Here is an 18,085-nt window from a genome sequence, read left to right on the forward strand (position 1 = left end):
TCCCCAACAGGAAGTGCAAGAGGATCACCCAAGCAGAACTGCCATATAGCTCCTCCCCTCTAGGTCACACCCAGTCATTCTCTTGCACCCAACTAATAGATAGGATGTGTGAGAGGACTGTGGTGATTAAACTTAGTTTTTTATATCTTCAATCAAAAGTTTGTTATTTTAAACGGCACCGGAGTGTGTTGTTTCCTTCTCAGGCAGAATTTGAAGAAGAATCTACCTGAGTTTTTGTATATGATCTTAGCGGACGTAACTAAGATCCGTTTGCTGTTCTCGGCCATTCTGAGGAGTAAGGTAACTTCAGATCAGGGGACAGCGGGCAGGTTCACCTGCAAAGAGGTATGTTGCAGTATATTATTTTCTAAGGAATGGAATTGACTGAGAAAATACTGCTAATACCGATATAATGTAAGTACAGCCTTAAATGCAGTAGTAGCAACTGGTATCAGGCTGATTTGTATATATGTTTACACTTAAGTATTTCTGGGGAATGGCACTTCACTGGGAAAATACTGTATGCATATAACTTTTAGCCTAACTTGCAGTGTGAGCGACTAGCAGCAGGCTTTTTAATGACATTTCATATATTAGATTTTAAACGTTTACTGGCATGTTAAATCGTTTAATTATCTGAGGTACTTGGTGAAAATTGTTTTGGGCTTTATTTTCCACATGGCTGTCGTTTGTTTTAAATTAAAACAGTTTACTGAGCTTCCCTCACTTTTGTAGTGTGAGTGGGAGGGGCCTATTTTGGCACTTTTACTACGCATCAGAAATTCAGTCACAGTCTGTCTTTTTCTCCCTGCATGATCCAGGACGTCTCCACAGAGCTCAGGGGTCTTCAAAACTAGTTTTGAGGGAGGTAATCACTCACAGCAGACCTGTGAGACTGTGCTTGACTGTGATAAAAACGCTTATATTTTCAATTGTTATACGTTTTTTTCTGATATTAAGGGTTAATCATCCATTGCTAATGAGTGCAATCCTTTGCTAAATTTGGTTTCTATAACTAATCCGGTTCATTGTTATTCAACTGTGACAGTTTTTTGTGTGCTTCTTAAAGGCACAGTAACGTTTTTACATATTGCTTGTAAATTTAGTTGAAAAGTATTTCCAGGCTTGCTAGTCTAATTGCTAGTTTGTTTAAACATGTCTGACACAGAGGAATCTCTTTGTGCAATATGTTCAAAAGCCAAGGTGGAGCCCAATAGAAATTTATGTACTAATTGCATTGATGCTACTTTAAATAAAAGTCAATCTGTACATGTTAAGCAACATTCACCAGACAACGAGGGGGAAGTTATGCCGACTAACTTGCCTCACGTGTCAGTACCTGCATCTCCCGCTCAGGAGGTGCGTGATATTGTAACGCCAAGTACATCAGGGCGGCCATTACAAATCACTTTACAAGACATGGCTAATGTTATGACTGAAGTTTTGTCTAAATTGCCAGAACTTAGAGGTAAACGAGATCACTCTGGGATGAGAACAGAGTATACTGATAATGCTAGGGCCATGTCTGATACTGCGTCACAATTTGCAGAGCATGAGGACGGAGAGCTTCATTCTGCGGGTGACGGATCTGATCCAAATAAATTGGATTCAGACATTTCAAATTTTAAGTTTAAGCTGGAAAACCTCCGTGTATTGCTAGGGGAGGTGTTAGCGGCTCTGAATGATTGTAACACAGTTGCAATCCCAGAGAAAATGTGTAGGTTGGATAAATATTTTGCGGTACCGACGAGTACTGACGTTTTTCCTATACCTAAGAGACTTACTGAAATTATTACTAAGGAGTGGGACAGACCCGGTGTGCCTTTCTCACCCCCTCCTATATTCAGAAAAATGTTTCCAATAGACGCCACCACACGGGACTTATGGCAAACGGTCCCTAAGGTGGAGGGAGCAGTTTCTACTTTAGCTAAGCGTACCACTATCCCGGTGGAGGATAGCTGTGCCTTTTCAGATCCAATGGATAAAAAGTTAGAGGGTTACCTTAAGAAAATGTTTGTTCAACAAGGTTTTATATTACAACCCCTTGCATGCATTGCGCCTGTCACGGCTGCGGCAGCATTTTGGTTTGAGTCTCTGGAAGAGACCCTTGACTCAGCGACATTAGATGAGATTTCACTTAAGCTTAAAACCCTTAAGCTAGCTAATTCATTTATTTCTGATGCCGTAGTACATTTAACTAAACTTACGGCTAAGAATTCCGGATTCGCCATTCAGGCACGCAGAGCGCTGTGGCTAAAATCCTGGTCAGCTGATGTAACTTCTAAATCGAAACTACTTAACATACCTTTCAAGGGGCAGACTTTATTCGGGCCCGGTTTGAAAGAAATTATCGCTGATATTACGGGAGGTAAAGGCCATGCCCTGCCTCAAGACAGAGCCAAACCCAGGGCTAGACAGTCTAATTTTCGTTCCTTTCGTAACTTCAAGGCAGGAGCAGCTTCAACTTCCTCTGCTCCAAAACAGGAAGGAGCTGTTGCTCGCTACAGACAAGGCTGGAAACCTAACCAGGCCTGGAACAAGGGCAAGCAGGCCAGAAAACCTGCTACTGCCCCTAAGACAGCATGAAGTGAGGGCCCCCGATCCGGTAACGGATCTAGTGGGGGGCAGACTCTCTCTCTTCGCCCTGGCTTGGGCAAGAGATGTCCAGGATCCCTGGGCGTTGGAGATCATATCTCAGGGATATCTTCTGGACTTCAAAGCTTCTCCTCCACAAGGGAGATTTCACCTTTCAAGGTTGTCAACAAACCAGATAAAGAAAGAGGCGTTTCTACGCTGTGTACAAGACCTTTTACTAATGGGAGTGATCCATCCAGTTCCGCGGTCGGAACACGGACAAGGGTTTTATTCAAATCTGTTTGTGGTTCCCAAAAAAGAGGGAACCTTCAGACCAATATTGGATTTAAAGATCCTAAACAAATTCCTAAGAGTTCCATCATTCAAGATGGAAACTATTCGTACAATCTTACCCATGATCCAAAGAGGTCAGTACATGACCACAGTGGATTTAAAGGATGCTTACCTTCACATACCGATTCACAGAGAACATTACCGGTATCTAAGGTTTGCCTTCCTAGACAAGCATTACCAGTTTGTAGCTCTTCCCTTCGGGTTGGCTACGGCTCCAAGAATCTTTACAAAGGTTCTGGGCTCTCTTCTGGCGGTACTAAGACCGCAAGGAATTTCGGTAGCTCCGTACCTAGACGACATTCTGATACAAGCGTCAAGCTTTCAAACTGCCAAGTCTCATACAGAGTTAGTACTGGCATTTCTAAGATCGCATGGGTGGAAAGTGAACGAGGAGAAGAGTTCTCTCTTACCACTCACAAGAGTTCCCTTCTTGGGGACTCTTATAGATTCTGTAGAAATGAAAATTTACCTGACAGAGGACAGGTTAACAAAGCTTCTAAATGCTTGCCGTGCCCTTCATTCCATTCAACACCCGTCAGTGGCTCAATGCATGGAGGTAATCGGCTTAATGGTAGCGGCAATGGACATAGTTCCTTTTGCACGCCTGCACCTCAGACCGCTGCAATTGTGCATGCTAAGTCAGTGGAATGGGGATTACTCAGATTTGTCCCCTACGCTGAATCTGGATCAGGAGACCAGAGATTCTCTTCTATGGTGGCTTTCTCGGCCACATCTGTCCAGGGGGATGCCCTTCAGCAGGCCAGACTGGACAATTGTAACTACAGACGCCAGCCTACTAGGTTGGGGCGCTGTCTGGAATTCCCTGAAGGCTCAGGGATCATGGACTCAAGAGGAGAGTCTCCTTCCAATAAACATTCTGGAATTGAGAGCAGTTCTCAATGCCCTTCTGGCTTGGCCTCAGTTAGCAACTCTGAGGTTCATCAGGTTTCAGTCGGACAACATCACGACTGTGGCTTACATCAACCATCAGGGAGGGACAAGAAGTTCCTTAGCGATGATGGAAGTATCAAAGATAATTCGCTGGGCAGAGTCTCACTCTTGCCACCTGTCAGCGATCCACATCCCAGGAGTGGACAACTGGGAGGCGGATTTCCTAAGTCGCCAGACTTTTCATCCGGGGGAGTGGGAACTTCATCCGGAGGTCTTTGCCCAAATACTTCGACGTTGGGGCAATCCAGATATGGATCTCATGGCGTCTCGCCGGAACGCCAAGCTTCCTCATTACGGGTCCAGGTCCAGGGACCCGGGAGCGGTCCTGATAGATGCCTTGACAGCACCTTGGACCTTCAGGATGGCTTATGTGTTTCCACCCTTCCCGATGCTTCCTCGTTTGATTGCCAGGATCAAACAGGAGAAAGCATCAGTGATTCTAATAGCGCCTGCGTGGCCACGCAGGACCTGGTATGCAGATCTAGTGGACATGTCATCCTGTCCACCTTGGTCTCTGCCTCTGAGACAGGACCTTCTAATTCAGGGTCCTTTCAAACATCAAAATCTAATTTCTCTGAAGCTGACTGCATGGAAATTGAACGCTTAATTTTATCAAAGCGTTGATTTTCGGAGCCAGTAATTGATACCTTAATACAGGCTAGGAAACCTGTTACCAGGAAAATTTACCATAAGATATGGCGTAAATACTTACACTGGTGCGAATCCAAGGGTTACTCATGGAGTAAGGTTAGGATTCCTAGGATATTGTCTTTTCTACAAGAAGGTTTAGAAAAGGGTTTATCTGCAAGTTCTTTAAAGGGACAGATCTCAGCTCTGTCCATCCTTCTACACAAACGTCTGTCAGAAGTTCCAGACGTTCAGGCTTTTTGTCAGGCTTTGGCCAGAATTAAGCCTGTGTTTAAGACTGTAGCTCCACCGTGGAGCTTAAACTTAGTTCTTAACGTTTTACAGGGTGTTCCGTTTGAACCCCTTCACTCCATTGATATCAAGCTGTTATCTTGGAAAGTTCTGTTTTTAATGGCTATTTCCTCGGCTCGTAGAGTCTCTGAGTTATCAGCCTTACATTGTGATTCTCCGTATCTGATTTTTCATTCAGATAAGGTAGTTCTGCGTACTAAACCTGGGTTCTTACCTAAGGTAGTAACTAACAAGAATATCAATCAAGAGATTGTTGTTCCATCATTGTGTCCTAACCCTTCTTCAAAGAAGGAACGACTTCTGCACAATCTAGATGTAGTCCGTGCCCTGAAAATTTATTTACAGGCAACTAAAGATTTTCGACAAACTTCTTCCCTGTTTGTCGTTTATTCTGGACAGAGGAGAGGTCAAAAAGCATCTGCTACCTCTCTGTCCTTTTGGCTTCGTAGCATAATACGCTTAGCCTATGAGACTGCTGGACAGCAACCTCCTGAAAGGATTACAGCTCATTCTACTAGAGCTGTGGCTTCCACTTGGGCCTTTAAGAACGAGGCCTCTGTTGAACAGATTTGCAAGGCTGCAACTTGGTCTTCTCTTCATACTTTTTCCAAATTTTACAAATTTGACACTTTTGCTTCTTCGGAGGCTGTTTTTGGGAGAAAGGTTCTTCAGGCAGTGGTTCCTTCCGTATAGAGATCCTGCCTGTCCCTCCCGTCATCTGTGTACTTAGCTTTGGTATTGGTATCCCATAAGTAATGATGACCCGTGGACTGACTACACTTAACAGGAGAAAACATAATTTATGCTTACCTGACAAATTCCTTTCTCCTGTAGTGTAGTCAGTCCACGGCCCGCCCTGTTTTTTAAGGCAGGTCTAAATTTTTAAATTATACTCCAGTCACCACTGCACCCTATAGTTTCTCCTTTCTCGTTTGGTTCTCGGTCGAATGACTGGGTGTGACGTAGAGGGGAGGAGCTATATGGCAGTTCTGCTTGGGTGATCCTCTTGCACTTCCTGTTGGGGAGGAGTTAATATCCCATAAGTAATGATGACCCGTGGACTGACTACACTACAGGAGAAAGGAATTTATCAGGTAAGCATAAATTATGTTTTTTATATATATATATATGTTTATATGTGCATGTTTGTACATATGTATTTATGTTTTACTGTATATTTACTGTACATATTTAACATTCAAATGTTCTTTTTATCTTAAATACATATTTCTATGTATGTGTTTATATACCTATATCTGCATATCTATTCCTATAGATCACTGGTTTTCAAACCTGTTCTCAGGCCTCCCTAAAAAGCCAGATTTTGAGGATATCTGACCTGGAGTACAGGTGAAATAATCAGCTGATTATTAAACATGCGGCTAGATTACGAGTTGTGCGTTAGGGTAAAAAAGCAGCGTTATGAGGTCCAAACACTGTTTTTTTATGCCTGCTGGTATTATGAGTCTTGCAGGTTTAGGGGCACCGCACACTTCTGTGGCCTTACCGCAAAACGACTTACGTAAACTTCGTAAAGTCTTTTTTCTATGGGACTTCTATAGCACCAGTATTACCAGTCTGTCCTGGGAGGCCAACAAGTGAGCGGTATACCCTACCCTGTCAAGAGTCCTAACGCATTTAAAAGTCAGTAGTTATGAGTTTTATGGTACAACGCCGTAACATAAAACTCATAACTAAAGTGCTAAAAAGTACACTAACACCCATAAACTACCTATTAACCCCTAAACCGAGGCCCCCCGCATCACAAACACTATAATAAAAAAATTTAACCCCTAATCTGCCGATCCGAACACCGCCACCACCTACATTATATTTATGAACCCCTAATCTGCTGCCCCCAACATCGCTGACACCTACATTATATTTATTAACCCCTAATCTGTCGCCCCCCCCAAACGTCGCCGGCACTATAATAAACATATTAACCCCTAAACCTCTGCACTCCTGCCTCGCAAACATTAGTTAAATATTAACCCCTAATCTGCCGCCCCCAACGTCACCGCCACTATATTAGTTATTAACCCTTAAACCTAAGTCTAACCCTAAACCTAACACCCCCTAACTTAAATATAATTTAAATAAATCTAAATAAATATTCCTATCATTAACTAAATAATTCCTATGTAAAACTAAATACTTACCTATAAAATAAACCCTAAGCTAGCTACAATATAACTAATTGTTACATTGTAGCTAGCTTAGGGTTTATTTTTATTTTACAGGCAAGTTTGTATTTATTTTAACTAGGCAGAATAGTTATTAAATAATTATTAACTATTTAATAACTACCTAGCTAAAATAAACACTAAAGTACAAAATAAACACTAAATTACAGAAAATAATAAACAAATTACAGATATTTAAACAAATTACACCTAATCTAATAGCCCTATCAAAATAAAAAAGCCCCCCCCCCAATTAAAAAAAAACCTAAACTAAACTACCAATAGCCCTTAAAAGGGCCTTTTGCGGGGCATTGCCCCAACGTAATCAGCTCTTTTACCTGAAAAAAAAATACAAACAACCCCCCAACAGTAAAACCCACCACCCACACAACCAACCCCCCAAATAAAATACTATCTAAAAAAAACTAAGCTCCCCATTGCCCTGAAAAGGGCATTTGGATGGGCATTGCCCTTAAAAGGGCAGTTAGCTCTTTTGCAGGCCCAAAGTCCCTAACCTAAAAATAAAACCCACCCAATACACACCAACATTAACCCCCTAAACATCGACTTACCGGGAGACGTCTTCATCCAAGCCGGGCCGAAGTGGCCCCCCAGACGGGCAGAATTAAGGTAGAAAAAATCCTATTGGCTGATGCAGTCAGCCAATAGGATTGAACTTCAATCCTATTGGCTGATCCAATCAGCCAATAGGATTTAGCTCACATTCTATTGACTGTTCCAATCAGGATTGAGCTTGCATTCTATTGGCTGATTGGAACAGCCAATAGAATGCAAGCTCAATCCTATTGGCTAATTGGATCAGCCAATAGGATTGAAGTTCAATCCTATTGGTTGATTGCATCAGCCAATAGGATTTTTTCTACCTTAATTCTGATTGGCTGATAGAATTCTATCAGCCAATCGGAATCTAAGGGACGTCATCTTGGATGACGTCACTTAAAGGTACCTTCATTCAGCTTTAGTCGTCACATGAAGAGGATGCGCCGCGTCAGATGTCTTGAAGATGTACCCGCTCCGCGCCGGATGGATGGATGAAGATAGAAGATGCCGTCTGGATGAAGACTTCTGCCAGTCTGGAGGACCACTTCGCCCGGCTTGGATTAAGACTTCTCCCGGCTTCGTTGGGGACTTCGGCCCGGCTTGGATGAAGACTTCTCCCAGTAAGTCGATCTTCAGGGGTTTAGTGTTAGGTTTTTTTAAGGGTGTATTGGGTGGGTTTTATTTTTAGGTTAGGGACTTTGGGCCTGCAAAAGAGCTAACTGCCCTTTTAAGGACAATGCCCGTCCAAATGCCCTTTTCAGGGCAATGGGGAGCTTAGGTTTTTTTAGATAGTATTTTATTTGGGGGTTGGTTGTGTGGGTGGTGGGTTTTACTGTTGGGGGGGGGTGTTTGTATTTTTCTTTACAGGTAAAAGAGCTGATTACTTTGTGGCAATGCTTATTATTTTCTGTAATTTAGTGGGGGGGGGGGGGTTGTACTTTAGCTAATTTAATTTAATTTTGTTAATTGTATTTAATTTAGTTAATTTATTTAATTATAGTGTAGTGTTAGGTGTTATTGTAACTTAGGTTAGGTTTTATTTTACAGGTACTTTTGTATTTATTTTAGCTAGGTAGTTATTAAATAGTTAATAACTATTTAATAACTATTCTACCTAGTTAAAATAAATACAAACTTGCCTGTAAAATAAAAATAAACCCTAAGCTAGCTACAATGTAACTATTAGTTATATTGTAGCTAGCTTAGGGTTTATTTTACAGGTAAGTATTTAGTTTTAAATAGGAATAATTTATTTAATGATAGGAATATTTATTTATATTTATTGTAATTATATTTAAGTTAGGGGGTGTTAGGTTTAGGTTTAGGGGTTAATAACTTTAATATAGTGGAGGAGACATTGGGGACGGCAGATTAGGGGTTAATAAATGTAGGTAGGTTGCGGCGACATTGTGGGCGTCAGATTAGGGGTTAATAAATATAATGTAGGTGTCAGCGATGTTGGGGGCAGCAGATTAGCAGTTCATAAGTATAATGTAGGTGGCGGTGTTGTCCGGAGCGGCAGATTAGGGGTTAATAAATAAAATACAGGTGTCGGTGATGTCAGAGGCGGCAGATTAGGGGTTAATAAGTGTAAGATTAGGGGTGTTTAGACTCGGGGTTCATGTTAGGTGTAGAAATAAATTTTATTTCCCCATAAGAATCAATGGGGCTGCGTTAAGGAGTTTTACGCTGCTTTTTTTGCAGGTGTTAGACTTTTTTTCAGCCGGCTCTCCCTGTTGATTCCTATGGGGAAATCGTGCACGAGCATGTATGACCAGCTCACCGCTGACTTAAGCAGCGCTGGTATTGGAGTGCGGTAAGGAGCAAAATTTTGCTCAACGCCCATTGCTGCATGTAAGTGAGCGGTGAGACAAAACTGCTCGTTAGCACCGCATAGCCTCTAACGCAAAACTCGTAATCTGGGCCATAGTTTGTAAGTATGAGTTGTCTGTAACCCGGGAACTGCCTGTATGTATATATATATATATATATATATATATATATATATGTGTGTATTTAAGAGTAAAACTGACATTATCCTGTAAATGAAGATATGTTATAAACACATAAATACACAATACTTTGCAGTGAAGTAACGGAAAACATTTTTAATCATATTTATGCAATATTCATTTTAATAAAGTGTTTAATTATGTATTTTTTGTAAATATTTCACTTTCCAATGTTCTTCACATAGGGGAATATGTTCTTTGTTTTTTTAAATAGATATTCCTATGTATATATCTATACCTATATATAATATATATACTCTATGTGTGTGTGTGTATGTATGTATATACAGTATATGTGTGTTTATATATATATATATATTTCTAATGACACAGTGAGTCCACAGATCATCAATTACTGTTGGGAATATCACTCCTGGTCAGCAGGAGGAGGCAAAGAGCACCACAGCAGAGCACCACAGTCATTCTCTTTGCCTCTAGTGCAAGGAGGAGGTGAAGTAATTAGGTGTCTGTATAAGAAATTCTTCTATCAAGGTTTTTTGTTTAGAAGTCTGAGCAAGCTTGCTCTGATCTTCTATCACAAGCTGGGTTTAGTTGTATTCCACGTTAGTCTCTTCAGTATTGCTGTGGTAGCTGTTAAGCAGTTAGGAACTTGTAAAGGGTGCTTTGCTGTGTTTTCTTAACATGTTGCTGCCCTAGTATAGAAAGCCTGAGTAGGTTTACTCTTTCTTTTTACACAGGTCTCTGTGAGGAGCGGCATCCTCTCATACTTGGTGAGTCTTCTGACTGCCAGACGACTAGAAGCAGGTAAGTGCCTTTTGTTCTTCTGGGGCTAGAAGGCTGGCACTGAAGGGGTTAAGACCCTCTGCTTTTTAATGGGACATATCCTTATGTCCCTGGTTAAGATAAACGCTCCTTTAAGGATGGAGGCCTTTATGGACAAGTGTGGCATCTTTTGGTACGATGCCTTCATTGCCTTGTCTGATTCCTCAGAAGGGCTTTTAGGCCAATTTTTTATTTCTGTTGCTACTTTTCGTTCCTTTGTAACTTCAAGAAGTTCTTCCTCTTTGTCTTCCAAGCAGGAGTAGTTCATATCCTCTTGGATCAGGGGGGAATAATTAAAGAAACCCGCAGTTAACTCTCATTCAGCATGTAGGGTTTGCCCCCGATCTAGGATCGCATCCTGTGGGGGACAGTCTGTTTCAGTTTTTCTCATGCCTGGATACGAGATGGCCTAGATCTCTATAGGGCTGTAGATATAGTGTTCCAGGGTTACGAATTAGAATTCAACGCCTTCCTCCCAGGAACAGGTTACACCTCTCAAGATTATCTGCAGCCCAGATAAGAAGAGAGGCGTTCTTGACATGTGTTCAGGATCTTCCTCCCTGGGAGTGATTGTTCCAGTTTAGGAACAGGGTTTGGTTTTTTTTTCCATTCTATTCGTAGTTCCAAGGAAGAGGGCATTTCTTGTCCTAATTTGGACCTGAAATGTTAAAACAGTTTCTCAGAATACCGTCCTTCAAGATGGAGACTATTCGCTCCATTCTTCCTTGGTGCAAGAGGGTCAGTTTATAACGACCTTAGACCTAAAGGAGGCGTACCCCCAGATTCCCATTCAAAAGGACCAAACTCTCTCAGTTTGTGGTTTGCCACGGTTCCCAGAGTTTTCTCAAGGATTTCTGGGCCACGATTCGGTTTCGGGATTGCAGTGGCGTTCTGCCTAGACGACTTGTTGGTTCAGGTGCCATCTTTCTACAAGCGAAATCTCATTCAGAGGTTTTTGTAGTCTTTCTTCGCTCCACGATTGGAAGTAGAGATGGAAAAGAGCTCCCTTGTTCCCGCTACAAGGGCAGTCTGCTTAGGGACTATAATTGATCCCTATCAATGAAATTCTTTCTGATGGAGGTCAGAAAAGTCAAGATCCTTCCTTTTGCCTCTCTCTTCAGTCTACTGTTTGGCTTCAGTGGCTCAGTGTATCAAGGTAATTGGTCTGATGGTGGCTTCCATAGACATCATTCCCTTGCTCAATTTCGTTGAGAGCTCTGCAGTTGTGCATGCTCAGACAGTGGAATAGGAATTATCCGGATTGTCTCAGAGAATAGGTCTGGATCAGTCGACAAAAATATTTTTCCTGTGGTGGCTTTCTCAGGAACTTCGGTCTCAGGACACATGCTTCGGAGACCTTCCTGTGCGTTTGTGACCGTGGACACCAGCCTGCTGGGCTGGGGAGGAGTCTGGGACTCGTTGAAGGCGCAGGAGCTTGGTTCTGGGAAAAGTCTTCTCTCCCCTTTATCATTTGAAGTTGATTTGCAATGCTCTGATTGTTTGGCCTCAGTTGTCTTTAACCCAGTTTATCGGGTTCTAGTCAGACAACATAGCCTCTGTGGCTTACATCATCCTTCAGGGAGGAACGCTTGAGTTCCTTAGCCATGAAGAAAGTGTTTCATATTTTTTCTGTGGGCGGGTGCTCACAGTTAATGTCTATTTGCCATCCACATTTCTGGAGTGGACAACTGGGAAGCGGATTTCTGAGCAGACAGACTTCCCATCCCGGGGAATGGGAACTCCGTTCGGAAGTGTTCTCCAGGTGAACATCCTATTGTGACTTACCAGAATTGGTTCTGATGGGGTCTCGTCAGAACACCAAGTTCCCAAGTTCGTTTTGAGGTCAGGAGATCCTCAAGCCTTTCTAATAGTTATTCTGGCAGTTCCTTGGAACTTCAGGTTGGCATATCCCTTTCCTCTGTTTGTTCTCCTTCCACAAGTCAGCGTTCAGATCAAGTAGCAGAGAACATTGGTTTTTATAATAGCTTCTGCGTGGCCTCGCAGTATTTGGTAGACGGATTCAGTAGAGATGTCTTCTCTGCCTCCGTGGAAACTTCATCCAAATATCGTTTCTCTGAAGCTGTCCGCTTGGAGATTGAACGCTTGATTTTAAGTAAGTGTGGGGTCCCGAATCGGTCATTCAGACCAATAAGTCTATCCTAGAAAGATTTACTATAAGGTATGGCAGGATCCCAAGGATATTTTCTTTTCTCCAGGAATGAAAAGGGCTTATCTGTTAGTACCCTCAAGGGTCAGATTCTGCTCTATCCATTCTGCTGCCAAGCGTCTGGCGGACGTGCCGAATGTGCTATCCTTTTATCAAGCCCTGGTCAGAATCAGGCCTGTGTTGATCCTCCTTGGAGCCTTAACCTTGTTCTGAAAGTTTTTCAACAGGCTACATTTGAGCTTATGCATTTCATAGAAATTAAGTTGTTATCCTGGAAAATTTTGTTTCTTTTTGCTGTTTCTTCTGTTCGGAGGGTTCCGAACTCTCAGTTTTGCAGTGTGATTCTCTTTATCTTGCATTTCAGGAAGATAAGGCAGTTCTTCGTACAAAGTTTGGTTTTCCTTCTAGGGTGGTTTCGGACAGAAAATTAATCAGGAAATTGTTATTCCTTCTCTCTGTTCTGATCCTTCTTCTGATAATGAACGTCTTTTGCACAACTTATATGTTGTGCGGGCCCTTAAGTTTTATCTTCAGGCTTCAAAGGACTTTGTCAGTCTTTTGCATTGTTTATTGTTTTTCTGGTAAACGTATACGCCAGAAAGCTACTGTCACTTCTTTTTCTCTCTGGTTGAGTGTGTCCGTAGGGCTTCTGTGACTGCTGGATAGCAGCCTTCTTGGAGAATTACAGCTCACTCCACTACAGCGGTTTCTTCCTCTTGGGCCTTCAAGAACGAGGCCTCTGTAGAACAGATTTGTAGGCGGCAATTTGGTCTTCTTTGCACATTCTTTCTAAATTCTTTAAAATGTATGTTTTTGCCTCGGCTGAAGTTTCTTTTGGGAGAAAGGTTCTGAAAGCAGTGGTGCTTTCTGTTTAGGTTACCTGTCTTGCCCTCCCGTATCATCCGTGTCCTCTAGCTTGGGTATTGATTGCCAACAGTAATTGATGATCGTGTTAAATGCATAGGTAAAGTACCGTGCTGGAGCCACAGAAATTGCCACTTGTCCAATCAGCAGCCATAGTCGCACGACCCAGCTGTGCAGCTTGCTCTGCTAGTTGGATCAGTGATAGTTTCCACGTGGGGCCAGCAGTTCTCTGGAACCTTTGCAGGGGTTAAACACATAAATATGCAGGTTTGATAATGATAAAATGACATGCTCCAACTACTGAGAGCATGTAATCATTTTACCATAACATCTCTTTAATAGTATTGATACAAAGAAGCCAATGTCCCTTCTAATGGGTATTTCGGAGGTGGCAAATTAATATCAACCAGACTGATCTGATTAAAGTGATTGACAACCCCTGCTGTTAATGGAGAGCAGGTGGTGGTTTTGCACAATAGTGTTCTTTTGCAATATTAACTACCGCTAGCAATGTTCCTTCTTATAGGAAGGCTTATCTCTGCCTACATCTCTAACTCTTCATCTTTATCTCTCATTCCCTCTCTTTCCCTCATAACATTTGCAAAGGTCTTGGATAAATAAATGTCTTATTTGATTAATAAATTTAATAAATGAGCTTTACATGCTTAAAATAAGTTTACATGTCATATTTATTAAATAACATTTTCTTATTTTTTCAGGACCAGCAGTTTTACAATGTAAGGACTCTGATGGGAGATTTCCACTTGATTATATCACGTCAGCGCAACTAAAGAAAGAACTTTTTGATATTGTACAAATAAATGAAACTATTGAAGATTTTCATAAACGTACAGCTCAAGAATTTCACAACTTCAAAATAGAGTTTAGTGCATTTTTGCTCTCAAGAATGTTGTTAAATCTCTGTTCACTTTATGTTTTGCCTTTAAGTTCAATTGATGCTAAGACTTGCAGAAATGCAGCTAATTTTATTAGGTATGCTAGGTCTAAAGAAACAACCATTTCCTTCAACTGCTTGATTGTAGAACGCTGTATAGAAGATTTTCTCACTATGCAAAAATTGTCTGACTTGCTTCAGGCAATACCAGAGAGTGTTAGACACAGTGATGGATTTCTTGTACAGTTTCTACTTGCCACACTGCAAAACATGAGCAGCTCATCTTCACTAGTTAAAATAGAGAGTGAATAATAAACTTTTAATTAACATTTTTAAAAAATATATATTCTTTACAGAATACTGCATAACATTTGTTTTGCAATCACCAGTTGTACTATGACACTGAACTACATCTAAAATGTATTCCTCGATAAACATGCAGAACTATTGGCCCAAAAAGAAACACAATAGTAAAATATACCTGAACTGAATTGTCTCAGATTAAACTGATTTTGTTTTTACTGTCATTCTAATCTTATACTAAGACAGAAGTGGGTTCTGTTTTGTTTTAGACCTAGCACAACTTTTCATTTATAAAATAAACAGTTGGTAAAAAATGAATCCCTTTAAAGCAGATGTCTGCCTCCATTTTAAAAAGATATTTTATTTCGAAGGTTGCAAAGATTGTTGTATCAAACTTTGTTGAAAGTAATTTGACAAAGTATAGTTATGTGTGTTTATCAAAAACGTAGGAGATGGAAATGCAGTGTTTTATTATGATGTCAAGTGAAAAGGATAATGTCTTTATCAGAATTTATCAGTATTTTGCATATCCATAGTTACATAGAACTGTACATATTAGTATTAAAAGGACACTAAACCCAATTTTTTCTTTAATGATTCAGATAGAGCATGCCATTTTAAGCAACTTTCTAATGTACTCCTATTATCAATTTTTCTTAGTTCTCTTGCTATCTTTATTTTAAAAGCAGAAATGTAAAGCTTAAGAGCCGGCCCATTTTTGGTTGAGAACCTGGGTTATGCTTGCTTATTGGTTTGCTAAATGTAGCCAACAATAAGCAAGCACTATCCAGGGTGCTGAACCTAAAATGGTCCGGCTCCTAAGTTTTACATTCCTGCTTTTTAAATAAAGATAGCAAGAGAACAAAGAAAAATTGATAGTAGGAGTAAATTAGAAAATTACTTAAAATTGCATGCTCTATCTGAATCATTAAAGAAAAAATTTGGGTTTAGTGTCCCTTTAGGTAAAATAATGTGAAATTAAAAAGTATTTGTTAACTTTACATTACAAAATAATACAACTAATTGTTCAGTATATGCATCCACATTTTCAAGTAAGTTATTCCATTTTACTACTGAGTTATAAATAAATTTTCATAGATCACAGCGTTATCTTATTCATATTTTTGTAAGTAAATTTAAGTGCTGAGATTATCATTGTGTTCTCCTGTTATCTCAAGGTGAGTTTTTGCACGAGTCTATTTAATTGCATGCACGTCTTTAAGTGACTACTTCAGGCAATTCTTTGTGCTCTTAGAATTTGTATGTAAATATATGTTTAAAAGTTACATTTATATTTAAAATAAATACATTTAGAGATGTGTCTTTCTTTTTCATTCTTACAATTATCATAAGTATAAATGAAGCCTTTAGTTTTTAGTATGTTGAAAATAGTTCAGGTTAATTTGATAATAGTAATCTCCAATAAGGGAAGATATGCATGCAATATAATTAATTATTGCTTATGGTTCTTAATAAACAAACATAATTGTTATATGTGGGCTCTAGTGCACCAGGATGCTTGTAATTGTTCCATAACAGTACCCAGTTTCTTTCGTAAGATGGTGAGAGTCCATGAGATCATCACATGTGGGATTATACTCCGTGTCCACTGAAACCTCTTGCTCTCCCAGAATCCCTCAGTCACATTTTTGGTTGAATAATGCTGATCTACAAAATACAAAATGGGATTCTCTAACCTATTTGAGACCCTATTTTCTCTTAAGAGAGCCTAAAACCAGGACAGAGAGGTGGACCGGAGTTTTCAGCCAGGTAGTGAAAAATCTTCTAGTGCAAAGATGTTACAGGCCTCTTAAGTGAAATGTGGCCATGTCTACCATGCTGCTCATTGTATGCTGATGCTGTGCCCCCAGGCAAAATGTGGATTCATTCATTTATCTCCTGGTTTAGAGTGGACACGCATAATCAGATCCTTTTCACCATGCGTGCACTGTCTCGGGTGTTTATTGGATATATCCGGAAACTGAAGTGAGCACAGTAGACACAAGTGCAGGCAGGTAAGTACAAATGCACATCATAGCTCATTGGCTATGCACAACGACATGTATGCATGGGTCACAATTTTATTTCCAGTTTGTGCTTACTTTGGCCCTTTTAAATTTAGTGTTGCCAGGCTTATCGCTTTCTGGTGTTTCTGGAGCTACTGCAGCAGCCATTACTTTTTAGGAGTTTACTTCACTTATAACACAGGGGACCAGTGTAAGAACAGTTGAATAGCACTGGTACACTTTTTGGCATGCTTTTAGTTTACCTTCTTCACTGAAGTGCAGTAGCCATTTTCACCTGTCAGAGAGCTAGTGGAGGTGGTAAGCTCACTTTAACTTTATGCTACAGGGTTAATTTATTTGCTTACTATTTACACTTAATTATTAAAAGTACTGCAACTTATTCTCTGCAGTTTACCTCACTCTATGCCCTATCTAGTGACTCCTTTATACATTGCGCCTTATCTATATTGCTGACCTATCATTACCCAATTCTGTGCCCATTTAATTTTAATTGTAGTTAGGGTACTCCAGTGTTGTCTTATTCCCAGACTTTCCAGTGGTCTGCATTGACCAGAACTTCTACCCAAGAAATTGCCACTGAAATTTCTTACTCAGCTATTTCTGAGTTAATGACTGCTAGGCCTCAAGACGCATGCATGGAACAAGCAGTGATCTTTCTCAGACCTTTAGCTCTTCTGGGATTTGTCTTCAATTCCCCTTTGACACAAGGGGTTGTTTTGGAGGTGGATGACCTTCCTACATCAGATAATTAGCCTGTTAAAATAATTGATTTTTTTTTTAAGGCAATTTCTAAACAGCCTCCTACCTTGCCTGTTCCTTACTTAGCTTCTGATATGATTTCTAAGGAATGTAACAAACCATGTGTTCCCTTTTGTTCCTTCTGCATAATTTAAAAAAAAAATCCTTTCTGCTAAAGCGGGGATTTGGGCAAAAAGTTGCTAAAGTAAATGGGGCAATGTACACTTTTTTGCCAGATGGACTATCATTCTTTTGTAAGACAGTACCTTCCATGGACAGAAAATGGTCCTTCCAATTAGCAGGTTATATGTTTAAACTAGCAGTCAGCATAACTTGTGTAGATATGATATGCATTAAGGCTAAGAGAGCTGTTACTAGCAAGATGTGCCTTGTGACTTATCAAAAAAAAAAAGTCTGGGTCAGAAGATCTAGTTTCTAAGAACAGATTGTTGTAATTTGCTTTTCTTTCCCAAGATAGGGAGAGTCCACGGCTTAATTCCTTACTGTTGGGAAATACAACACCTGGCCACCAGGAGGAGGCAAAGACACCCCTGCCATTCTTTGCCTTTCCTCACGTTAGGAGGTGGCAGAGAAGTGGCAGAAGATTCGGAGAGTCCTGAAAAAGGGTATCTGCTCTTCGAGATAGGACTGGAGTTATAAGTAGTCATGTCAAACTCTCAGTGAGAGTATTTATGAAAGTTAGATTCTGGAGATGCAGGGAAAGTTTTTCT

General features: G+C 40.5%; 1 protein-coding gene across 1 annotated transcript in view; it reads left to right on the forward strand.

Moving 5' to 3' along the window:
* SLF1 (SMC5-SMC6 complex localization factor 1) overlaps positions 1-15,224 on the forward strand; it is a 686,747-nt gene extending 671,523 nt beyond the window's left edge. Inside the window, exon 18 of the mRNA XM_053701493.1 lies at positions 14,111-15,224. Coding sequence (XP_053557468.1) covers positions 14,111-14,598 — 488 coding nt within the window. The 3' untranslated portion in view covers positions 14,599-15,224. The remainder of the gene's footprint in view (positions 1-14,110) is intronic.
* The last annotated feature ends 2,861 nt before the right edge of the window (positions 15,225-18,085 follow it).

The sequence above is a fragment of the Bombina bombina genome, chromosome 2 (genome assembly GCF_027579735.1).
Source record: "Bombina bombina isolate aBomBom1 chromosome 2, aBomBom1.pri, whole genome shotgun sequence".
Taxonomy (NCBI): Eukaryota; Metazoa; Chordata; class Amphibia; order Anura; family Bombinatoridae; genus Bombina; species Bombina bombina.